Source organism: Micromesistius poutassou, assembly GCF_964030765.1.
Source record: "Micromesistius poutassou genome assembly, chromosome: 18".
Lineage (NCBI taxonomy): Eukaryota > Metazoa > Chordata > Actinopteri > Gadiformes > Gadidae > Micromesistius > Micromesistius poutassou.
This window is the reverse complement of record NC_140288.1, coordinates 2222039-2234661: the sequence shown is the minus strand read 5'-3', so window position 1 is coordinate 2234661 and position 12623 is coordinate 2222039. Positions and strand designations below refer to the sequence as shown.

Genomic DNA, 12623 nt, shown 5'->3' with positions numbered 1-12623 from the left:
CTTTGTGTTCGTAATAGTGTAATAGAAAGGACAAACTAAAAATAAAAGTGGGGAAAAAAGTGTAAGCGCTGGATGAAAAGATGCCCATAAGCATAAGAGGACATTCGTTAGAAACAAAGAAACAACACGTTTATCAATGTTTATCAATTGACACACTTGCTGTAAAATGTAAAATGGCCGTAACTGACTCAAGAGGGAAATTTGGGCGGACGTTGTCGAGGAAAGGAGGTGTATTTGATGTCATTTGTGGTTTTAAACAAACAGATGGAGGATTCAGCCAAAACATTCATCAAAACACATACAGCGATTCACTTCAGTCAAGAGGAACTTATAACATTTAAATGTTGACGTTTGGCTGAAAATGAATACAAGGCATTTACTGATGGGGAGGGAGGAGGAGTATAACAGCATAATTCATCTTGTGATTATTATGAATGCATCCATTTATTGACTGTCGTCTGTTTGAGTCCCTCTGGCTCTCTTGCACTCAAAGTCAGACAAGCTGGCTCGGTGGTCATAGGGGGTTGTTTTGTATGAGAACCCGGGTAACCGGCGACACCACTAAAGCCCAGCCTGGACCGAGGCGACCAAACGCTTGTGGCTGTTGTCAGGAGACACCAGGAGACACCTCTAACCCGCGCTCCCGACAGATAAGCGTTATCTAAGATGGAGTGAGACGCCGGCGGGGAGAGAGAAAGGGCTTAAGGACAGCGACCTTTCCAGCTGAAAAGCGCGACCTTGCCCCTCTCTACGGTTCAATGCTTCCCCCGGTGCAGCGATGGATGGAAGGCCGCCTAAATGAGAGAGCGAGATAAGGGAGCAGGTGGAGAGAAAAGAGTGGGTGAAATAAGGAAAGAGAGATTCATATAATGTAAGGAGAGAGGGGGAGAGGGGGAGACATATAAAAAGTGAGTCGAAAAGATAAAAAAGATAAATAAGTGGATATTTGCTACCACACAGTGCCACATATCCTGAATAAAACACAGCTTAGTACTCCTTTTACATCCGTTAGTGCCACCGTGGTTGTGCTAAAAATAAGACTTGTGTGTTTGTCCTGCAGACATTTGTCTCTTTGCAGCTGCTCCCTCCTCCTCCACGCTGCAGGGAATGCATTCCATCATCATCCTCAAGGGCCATCCCCCAGGGGTCAAGGTGTCTGGACTCCCACTTGTGACATCACAAGTGGCGTTGTTGTCCACAAAAGGCGTGTGATGGATAGATCAGAGGGTGACAGAGGTCAGTCTGTCCTGTCTGTACATCTGGGTGGACACTCACCACTTGTGATCTCACAAGTTGGATAGATGGTGGATTTACTTTTATTGGCAAGGCACAATCACCCTCACACCTGGTGGTAAAACAGACCTTTAATATCCTGTCCACAGCCAATACATCCATTAAAAACACGAATACAACATGTAAGACATCATGTCATCTTAGGTTGCGGTACAATACGAACTGGCAGCATTTGTTTATATGTCATATCTTGGATTTGTTAATGAATAAACATTGTATATTAAAGCATGTGTTCACGCATGGGTGGAGGAGCTCGCGGTTGCATGGTCTGTGAATTAGATAACCGACGGAGCTGAACTCGTCAAGCTGCAGAGAGACCAATCTCATGGCGCCCATGGCACCCGAGAGAGAGAGAGAGAGAGAGAGAGAGATGGCATTTGTATAGTTCTCCAAGCACACCTCCCCCCCCCCCCCCCCCCCCCCCCGCCAATGCCTAAACACTACGCAAGTGGTCCCTTGGGAGCAGTGTGCCTTTATGTCTCCTTCTCCACTGTCAACAGAACTGTGTGTGTGTGTGTGTGTGTGTGTGTGTGTGTGTGTGTCTCGTATGTACACTCTTTTGTTCAATGTGTGTGAGCACGTCTCCATGTGCTGTATTTATGCTAGCTCGGGTTCCGCCTGAGGTCAGGGTAAAAGTGTATTTACAAAGAAGGGAACACAGAAATGTTTTTAGCAACGCTAAAACCATGACAATTGTTTGTCTGTCTCTGGGGAGGTGGCAGGGATCAGGGCTTAGGCGATGGCACGATTCAGAATACAAAAGAAAAACAAAAGGATTTGAATGTGGTGAATGTAAGACGTTCTGTATATGTGTCCACGGATGGATCTCCATTTTCAATAATATGCCTGTCTGAATGACTATAATGGTGCTTACCTAGCCTAGAACACTGCAATACAGTATAATAACAATATTCAAAGTACACAAACTAGACAGAAGTAGAAAGAACAAGTTTCAATCGAATAGTAGGGACATTGACTTTGTAATGAATAAGCATACTGAGAAGTTATGCCTTTGTTTGTCAGAAACTTCAAAGCAATTGTCAGATGCAAGGTTATTATTGATTACATCCATGGGCAAATCAAAGAGTTTAGCAAGGCGCACAGCCACTATGGATCGATGCTTCATTCTAGATGAAGCAATGAAAAATCTAAACAAACAAACAAAGATAACGGCAACTACAAAATAAGCCCTGCCACGGTGTCTTATCGCGGTATTTGTTTGTATAATCTGTATCGACGCACACTGCGATCTTAACTCTCCCCAATCAAAGTCTTGTCTGGGGATGGTTGTCGTTTGTTGATCTTATTTGTTTCTGTTTATTCTGGCGTTGCTCTTAATCGTTGACCCAGAGGATCCCGCGCGTTTCCCACCTTTGAGATTACATTTCCATCTGGAGAGTGGTGAATAATACAAATGCTTCATTTTGTTGTGAACAGTGACAGGACTGAGGAAGTCATACAGCTCACCACCTCAAATGAGCCGTTTAGACTTGGTTACGTGAATTTTCAACTATATTTAGGAACGTATTTATTTGATATATTTGTTTTGTACTCGTCCCTCCACTCTTCCCTGCTTATCTGCTTGTATTTGCAGATAGTTGTTGTACTTTTGTTAATGTGACAAGGACATTATTTATATTGATTATTGTAGGTCACATCTAGCAGCCAAACATTAATACAAAACAAGCATGAAAATCATGGATATCCCAAGGCCGATTACAACCAAATTTATCATCACTACATGAACAACTGGCAAACGGTTGAATACAGAGTTTTCCATGATTCTTTGATTTGGTTCATCATTGTATTTGTGACATGGACGTTATTTATATTGATTATTGTAGGTCACATTTTGGTAGGTTTGCTCTGGCTCTGCATGCAGACTGAAAAGTATGAAAAAAAACTGTTAGGAAAGAGTCTCCCATGACCGCAGTGCTAAACCAAAATAATCAGATCAACTATTTTGTAATAACCTTTATTATGGGCTGTTTGGACCGGAGGGGGATAAATGGAAGCACCAGTCCCTTTTATTCCCTTCTTTTAGACCAAGCCAATGTTGGCTTGCTAACATTTTATACAACATAATCCCATTTGATTTTTATACTATCATTACAGAGGTAAAGCCCAGCACTTTGTGGGCTGGGTTTAACACCAATGGTCATGTATACAGACGGCATAATGGCCACCAAATCACTTCAATAAAATGACTTTCCAACGAGCATATCTAAAGTTGGATATATCATGGCATGTCGTTAGCAATAACACACCAGCACACCAGCTGAATCCTTGTGGATTGCCAATTTGAAAGTTTAAACCGTTTCTTTATTTTTATTTATTTGATCATGGAGAATGTAATATGGGACCTAGCAGTCCTACTATGCTAGCATAACTTATTGAGGAAGATTGCACAGAGCCTGGGCAGGAAACCAAAAACTGAAAGGGGCAGAGTAACACCTTTTGTACTATTCCATTATGGGAAAAGAAAAAGAAACGAAAAAGAAGAAACCATTGGGATAGGCTTTCAGGGTTTTCTACAATGGCCAGGCGACATTCATTTGAAACCTTACATAGACTTTTACTAAGAATGCTGGGATGTTTTAATGGGCAAAATGCAATAGTGCTGGTGGAGTTCGTGTACACGGTTAGCAAATCACACGTTTATAGATCCCCACCTCCATCAAGTTGATCAGTTTGTTCTCCCAGATTTGAGCTTGTCTGCCATATGACAGTTTAGATTCAAAATCTAAAATGTGATTAATGAGACTATGGAGGATGGAACTAACCTGTCTCTGACATCTATAATATCTTATGTAATAAAAAGTATTTGATGTTTCATCAAATCATCATTTACTAACTGCTTCTGAAAGTCTTATGTATGTATTATTATGACAGTTACTCTCAAATTGCAGATTGAGTTCTTACTAAAACCTAGACTCACGGTTAAACTGTGATTGATCATCTCTTTGTATAACCTCAACCCAAGAATTCATGAATATATTTCAAACTTGTTCTATTTTGAGTGAGCTGGGATCCAAGCTGATGGTATTCACAGTTCAATAGCCCTCCAGCTCTATGCTGTGTTTGTATAACAATTTGAGTTGGAGGGCTACATTTCCCGCCTTTTTATACTTTTTCCCTTCTCGTTCTTGAGCCTCGCTTGGTCTGGTGTGTCTGGTAGAGTGAGTCAACATGTCGTCTCTTGACGAATCATCAGACCCACACAGAACACCCCAGGTCGTATATATTTTGCCACCATTGAACTTTGGACGCTTTGCTTGTCCTCCCAGTTTTGGTATCACAGGCTGTAAATGGATGTATTTATATTTTAACATTTTTTTTTGTTCTTATTTCCATCTCTTCTTTGTTTTTCGCTCTAATGTGCGGCATTCTGCATGCACTTATTGGTGGTAAAAATGAGGCAGAACAGGCGTAGAGGGCTTGTGAGTCCTCTCTGAACACCCCCAACCCCTCAAGGGCTTGGCAGTTTCTTCTCTTTTTTTGGGCAGGATAAAAAGGGGGTATGTATTAATATAGCTATTGTCTGCCAATAGTATCGGCGGACAAATGAGGATTTCCATATAACACAGACTCTGGCTGCCCCATCGAGTCCTCTTTTGTCAGGGATAGAATAGATATATACGTCAAGTATGAGACAACAGCAATGGGAGGGGGTGTTCTTATTTTATTGTAACCCTGTGGAGATGAGACGCTGCTGGATTGATGCAAACACCGCTATGAGAGAAAGACAGTCAGCTATTTTCAAGAAACACTGCGAAAAATACAGCACATTTAGGGCTTTATTGTTCGAGATGAAAAACAGCCCCACTATATTCTATAGTATTCTATAAGGTTTATATATTTGTTGTTTGATTCATTTACTGCTTCACTATTGCTTTGGAGGTACTTTCACAAAGGTCCACTTTCTTGGGTTGTTATTCACTGTTATTGTTATTATTCACTGTTATTCAAGTTATTATTTTCTTAAGTTACATCCCAATAAATTCATGCGTCTTATTTTACTTCTTCAGTGGTGGACCCGAAGCACGACTCGGTGGAGGACCTGATGCAGAGGTTCAAGGAGAGTTTCCGCACCCCCAACACCACCATGGACATGACCCACTTCCAGCACACCACACACAGCTCCTCCACGGGCAGAAAGAGGGGCCCCAGCCACACCAGAGGTGAGGCCTCGGGTGGGTTCGGATGAAGGATGAATCAGGATGAATCATGCTGCTTCAGGAGCAGGGCTGAGAAAATGCAACGAGAGACTCATTAAGTTTGTTGATTTTCAAAAATATTGTTATGTGTATTAACGCTATCTATTTTTGATGTATTTTTTAAGACCTGTAAGCACTTTATTAGTTTCCTTGTTTATTTAGTCCTGAGCCTTTAAGATTGTTTGATGAAGCACTAAATGTATTTTATCAGACGCATATTTTTTGACGTATGTGTTTAATTAAGCAATATGTCTATTTTATTATTAGAATTAGTACTTTTGTTTGTTTGTCTAATGCTTTTATTTCCACATAATTTAGTTCAGAACCATATCTCTTTTATCATTATTTGTATATTTCTGTCTTCGCCTCATTCCTCTTTCTCCTTTCTACATCTACTCTGAGTGAGCTACACTCAAGGTGAGTCAGTATCATGCTAGCGCTAACATGCCATGTCACAACAGGGACAACTGTGTCTCGACGTCCCGTCATTTCACGCCATAACCTCACAGCAACCAAGGTCCACGGTTGTAACACAATTGTGGCAGCACTGGAAAACTCGCCTGGTCCTCACACATGTTAGCATATACAATTTTTTTCCCACCCAAAGTTTGTCCTTTGAACTTTCCTCTCGACCGAGGTTGCTGGCCTTAAAGCGGGAGCAGGGGCCCGGGTTTCTCAGCTGTCTCTGTACGTGGCTCATGTGTGCTAAGGACGGGACGTGTGCAGAGGTCATACTTCCCCCAGCAGAGGCTGTGAAGCATAGTTCAGCCTACGACTTTGGTTCTGTGTGTTTTATAATTGGCCTCATCTTCTTCTGTTCGGCCTTGTCTTCTTTCTACGTCCATGATGTTAACTGTCACAGATACTAAGCTTTAGTGCTGAGTCAATGCACAGCCTTACGCTTTGACTACTAGAACCTACTCTTAGCTCTTGAATGGGACCAATTTACCCCCCATGTTGCCTCTTTGAGCTTGACTGCCTGTGACTCTCACTCTAAGGAAGGGTTTCAAGAACTTTCAGGCAAGTTACTTTAAGGTTAGACATGGGTTTCTCCTCTCTCTGTAGCATGGGCCTAAAATATTCTGGCAGCTGTTTCGGTTGTCTGTCAGAGGTCCAGAGTGAAGAGACTGAAGCAGAATTTATAGCCGCGGTGATGCGCAGTTCATGAAGTCAGTCCGGGCACGGCCATGCCATTTGTACTCCCTGTTTCGCTGTAACACTGTGTGTGGAAGAGCATAACACATATTCCAAAAGCTCCAAAGTTGCAATTTGCAACGTGTGTCAAATCGTACATCAAAATGTCATCATCATCAACAATAAGTGGCTAAGGTAAATATGTTGTTTTACGCTGCCATGAATTCAAATTTATCTGAATCCGAGTTTAGTTCATTTTCCGAGCGAGCCCTTCTGTTTACAGTAGCTGATCCAGAACACAAAATAAATAATCATTATTGATGCGTTTGCTGTCAAACCAAACAAGGGACACATTATTATTCCGCTAATGTGTCTAACACTGATCGATTAGTCATTAGCCCGGTTTTTGTTCTTGGCAGTACCGTGCAGTCAATGCAGCTGGATGCCCTTGCTGCATACATCCCCAAGCTTTTCTACTCCGGCAATCAATTGAATCATGCGATCTTTCAAAGCAAAAGAGAGATTAAGTTAATGAGTGGCTTTATTGTATCGAGTCTTCCCCAAAATATCTGTGTAGGAGTTCTAGGCTCTCGACTCTGACGGAGCCAGCTTCAAGGGGATGCTTTTAATTTGTTCTATAAGGCGGCCAGACTGTGATTTCCCTTGAAGTTCTTCACAATGTGTGGTGCACAAGGCGTTCGATTAAATACCCATGCCCATTCATAACAGTCTGACCTTGTGCACAATACGGTTGGAGCATGGGGGTAAAAACGCAAAACGTTTCTGGCACCCATCCAAAAACGTCTGATTTAATCCTTTTTGATTTTTTTTTTGAAGTGCTGTAAGTATTTATTTCGAAACACATTTTCTGCTGTTGACTAGATGCCTTGTGTTTTTCCCTGCATCCCACTCCCTTCACATGCATTGTTAATGCCAATTTACACGTTTAAGTGATAATATTATGCTTGACTAATCCATGTATACATTCGATAACGAGCTGTTTACCATAAGACACCTAATTAGCGACCACAGAGTGGAAGCGGGCGTTTTTGTCTCATCGTATGTAAAAAAAAAAAAGAAAAATGGGCAAAGGAAGCCATGCAAAATGTGGACGAAGGCTTCCAGTGCTTCAATTTGCGTTTACACCCGTGTGGTGTTAAAGGCTATCACTTAATAACGAGCCGCACATAATTTCAGTGGTAAAAAAAAACGATGAAGGTTACTTTGAAGTGATCTCTCTCTCTCTCTCTCTCTCTCTCTCTCTCTCTCTCTCTCTCTCTCTCTCTCTCTCTCTCTCTCTCTCTCTCTCTCTCTCTCTCTCTCTCTCTCTCTCTCTCTCTCTCTCTCTCTCTCTCTCTCTCTCTCTCTCTCTCTCTCCATCTGGCTATGGCTCTGGCTCTCTCGCCGCCTCTCTCTCTCTCTCTCTCTCTTGCTCTCTCTCTTGGGTCAAAGCAGCCAAAGCCCCTTCATGACCATTAATTAGGGCTGAGAGTTTGAACACGGCAAACAAAAATAAAAGTACGAAAAGGAAAAGTCCAGGATAGCAACCGAGTTAATGGGAAAGTGGCTCTTCTCCTTCTTCTCCTCCTTCTCCTTTTACTTCTCATTCTTCTTCTTATTTCCTTCACCTCAACTTTGAGAGTCAAGGCCCACCTCTTCAAGCTTGTGCGCTTTGCTCTTGCACCACCTGTGCTAGGTATGAAACTGTTCTGACGATATTACTCTCTGCCGTCTGGATAATATATTCTCTATGACCGCCTCCTATTATAAATTCATTCATCTTAGGAGGTGGTCAATTGAACACAGTTACCTTGCACCCAGCATTCCAGCATAATTATCAGTTCTACTTGCTGGTGCAGACCTTTTTGTATTTACTCCCATATCGATTGCATGCTTCGAATGTTGTCAGCCGCAAGCCGTTGGATGTAAACCGCCTGCGCTCAATGTGAAAGTCTACATGGTCAGCAGGAGACACTGCAGCAGAGGTGTTGAATCAGAGGGAGGCGGGAGAGTTGTATAGAGGAGTGCTGTACTTTTTTTTACCCCCATTTTATAACTTAAAGACGTTGCATTTCTACATTCAATTAGTCTTTCTCTCTCACTGTCGGAGCCCAGCTGAACATTAGTTTTGCTTAACTCAGGTAGTTTAAAAGTGAATAAAGCTGGAGTGCATACCAGCGAGCTATTCAAGATATCCATTTGTTTGTATTATTTGATTTGTATTATTTGGTATTGATTATGACTTTCTTTCGTCATTGTCCCGGTGACTTTGGCCGTTGTTTTGAGTCTACAGCCATTTTGGATCCAAAGGCTCTGTGGGACATGGGCTTTATGGATGCTGTTGGGTGAAACTCGACTGGCAGAAGGCAGAGGACACCATCTGTGCAGTTTTATCACCAGTCACCATTCCTTCTGCATGAATGACGACACAGTAGTTGGTTGCAGTGCTTACGTTGTGTAACATTTCATATGTTGTCTCGACCATTCGGTTTCCTCTGCGAGCTGCAGTCCCGACTGGTGAAACGCTTTTCTTTGAATATCCCGGTTTATTTTATTTTTTACCCATGACAACGTTGGTACAACAAGCCCGACAAACACGAATACTGCCACTAGAATCGATTTCTTCCCTTACCTTCGGACCTTATTTGCATGTGGCTGTTATCCCCCGCTGTGGTGTTGATGCAATTCCAAGTAGCGGAGCAGACTGGTGCGTGTGTTTTGATGTGCCAGTATGCATCTTCCTGCCTGCCAAAGATGAGAATAACCTCATGGATATTATCCCCCTTATCTCCTGTTTAATTGAGGCTTTGAAGTAGCACATGAAAGTACTCCCTCTCTCTCCCTCTGTCTCTCTTTCTATCTTTCTCTCTTTCGTTCTTTTTCTCTCTCTCTCTCTCTCTCTCTCTCGCTGTCTTGACCCAGCTCTCCAGACATGTGTCTTTATTTGGCTCTGTGTGTGTGTGAGTGTGTGTGTGTGTGTGTGTGTGTGTGTGTGTGTGTGTGTGTGTGTGTGTGTGCTGATGATGCTAGTGCTAGAGTATGTGCCAGGCTGCACTTTTATCAACCCTCAATCCTCTGCACGGACAACAGTGATTACAGCTCTCACTCTACCCACACACACACACACACACACACACACACACACACACACACACACACTGTGGTACTAATGGAATGGGCCTGGGAATACAGTTCAGAGAGGCATTCAAGATCATTAGGTCATTGTTCAGACAAATCGGTGTGTGTGTGTGTGTGTGTGTGTGTGTGTGTGTGTGTGCGGGGGAGGTGGGTTGTATTGCCTTTGAATGAATGCATAAGGAAGCAACGAATATGAACGAACGCAATGAATGAACACGTCAACAGGCTGGTCCCATTGTCTACCTGCGATGTTCCTGTGATGTTGAGATCACAAAGGTGGCTGATGTGATGATTGGTTCCAGCATTGTGTAACATGAGCCGCCTGGACCCGGGGTTGGTGTGAGGACACCACAAGAGGAAATGATGTGTTCCCCTCCCCGGGAATCCATCAGAGATCATTGACCCTCTTCCTGGGAACACTATGTTTGGTGGTACTGAGGGATGTTGGGAATGGGAATACACTCTAGTTCATATAAAAAGCACACGACGAGAAATACGATTTACTTGTTCATGCTGAGCAAAATGCATACGTTGGCGTGACTTACAGTGCATGTATTTGTTCAGGTTCTTAGTAAGCAGAAAGTGTGTTTTTCGACATCTTGCTCAAGGAAGCCTAGGGAGACTGGAAGCCAAGGAAGCCAAGCGACTTACAATAAGAACATTTGATAGAAGAAAGAGAAACAATATATTGCTGTCAGTACAGTAAAGATATTCATGAAAACAAGAGCTAAGCATTTACAATTGCTAGGTTTACCCATCCCCTGTATACAACAAGATAGCTAGAATAAGACACTAAACAATGCTAAGTACTATTTTTTAAGTTCCGGGTTCCATGTCTTTAGGAGAGCCAGGGGTGGTGGTAGGTAAGGAGGCTATGCAACATGTGCAAAGACTATCAAGTGACATCCCAAGTTGCATTGTTAATTCTGTTTTGTAGGTGATTGCGATTCCTCTCCTCTAACCAAAGACAATTAGCCTTTGTTGTCATTGTCGGGTGGTCCCGCATCGTTGTGTGACAGATCTATGTCTACATCAGATACATGTCCAGGGTGAGACGCACACACGCAACAAACGTAAACAAATAATTTAGCTCTTTGTGTAAAAAGAGATGGGCACAGATATCACACAGACCCTGCTATCTAATTAGTCGCCTCTCACGGTGATAATATGTAGCCAGCTAGCTTGACATCTGTGTCTCCCTCTGTCGTTCAACTCCATTTGATTTGTAACAGAGTTGATTGCTGGTCCGTCCTCTCTTTAAAATAGACAAGTGAATGCGACAGGCAGAATTCCCCGTCTCTCATCGCTAATGGTCTCGTCACCTTACTGTTGGAGATGAATGTGGGATGTGTCACTCTGATTGGAAACTTTCCCAGCCTGCCCACTTAGATAGAAAAAAAAAACAAGCTGCCAATTAGGGTTTTGACGCCGTGTGCCGACGTGCAACAGCGACGCCTAATGTAGGTGTTGTTTGAAGACCAAAGAGGGGCGCAAGCCCTCTGCGGTCTGTGTGCGGGTGAATAGAATACACATGTAAACTCATTGTAAAACATAATGGCAATGCTGCCCACAGCGCCGGTTGTGTTGTATAAGTAACGTGTGTCAGGGAAACAGAGGCAGAGAGAGAGACGTTGTGTATATATATTTGTACAGAGGGAGAACGAGAGAGAGAGAGAGAGAGAGAGAGAGAGAGAGAGGCAGCTAGAGATGGAGAGAGAGAATGTGAGATGACAGATAGACAGATAGACCAAGAGAGAAAGAGACAGAGGCCCATCTGCAAAGATAGCTTCAGACACAGAGAGAGAGAGAGATTGCAACGTAGGAAGGAATGGCAAATACAGTACAGTATTACTACAGAAACCTCCTTTCTACAGCTTCCAACCTGGACTCACAGACAGACAGACACACACACCCTGCATCAAATGAAAGGAACAACATTCTGCTGCTCGTTGTGTAAGGGTTTCCTGGTTTACCTTTTGAGACAGGGTACCATGCCCCAGGCCTGTTTTTATCGGATACCGCACTGCCCCAAACTATACCAGTTCCTGATGGATTCCCCCTGCGTTCTCTTTGGGCCAAGGTGGACGGCTGTAGAGGTCGGCTGAGGATACATCCAGTTTAAAGCCTCCTCAGCTCTGTTTATGTTGCCGTCTCTCTGTCTCTCTTGCTGTCTCTGTCTGTCTGTCTGTCTGTCTGTCTGTTGCTCACTCTGTCTGTCTCTCTTGCTCTCTGTCTCTCTCTCTCTTGCTTTTTGTCTCTCTCTTGCTCTCACTCTATCTCTCTATCTTGCTTTCTCTCTGTCTCTCCCTCTCTTGCTCTCTCTCTGTCTCGCTCTCTTGCTCTCACTCTGTCTCTCTCTCTCTTGCTCTCTCTGTCTCTCTCTCTTGCTTTCTCTGTCTCTCTCTCTTGCTCTCACTCTGTCTCTCTCTTGCTCTCTCTGTCTGTCTCTCTCTTGCTCTCACTCTGTCTCTCTCGCTTGTTCTCTCTCTTGCTCTCACTCTGTCTCTCTCTCTTGCTCTCACTCTGTCTGTCTGTTATGCTCTCTCTCTCTGTCTCTCTGTCTCTCTTGCTCTCACTCTGTCTCTCTGTCTCTCTCTGTCTCTCTCTTGCTCGCTCTCTCTGTCTGTCTCTCTTGCTCTCTCTCTTTTAAGCTCTCTCGCCCACAAGGAGCAGCATGTGCGCTACTAAATGAGGTGTAGTAGTTTAGCATGAGTTCCCATGCTGTTCCAAACCAGTGTGAGCGGTTTGGGAGATTGTTTGTTGATGATGATGATGATGATGATGTCGGGGGGGATTTGTGAATATTTAACTCAACTTAAATAACGTAGATCAAACAAAAGG

At 43.2% G+C, this 12623-nt stretch overlaps 1 protein-coding gene across 1 annotated transcript in view; it reads left to right on the top strand.

Moving 5' to 3' along the window:
* astn2 (astrotactin 2) overlaps positions 1 to 12623 on the top strand; it is a gene marked incomplete at both ends in the record, with an annotated part of 226615 nt that overhangs the window by 103494 nt on the left and 110498 nt on the right. The window contains 1 exon segment of the mRNA XM_084483245.1: positions 5322 to 5474. Coding sequence (XP_084339371.1) covers positions 5322 to 5474 — 153 coding nt within the window.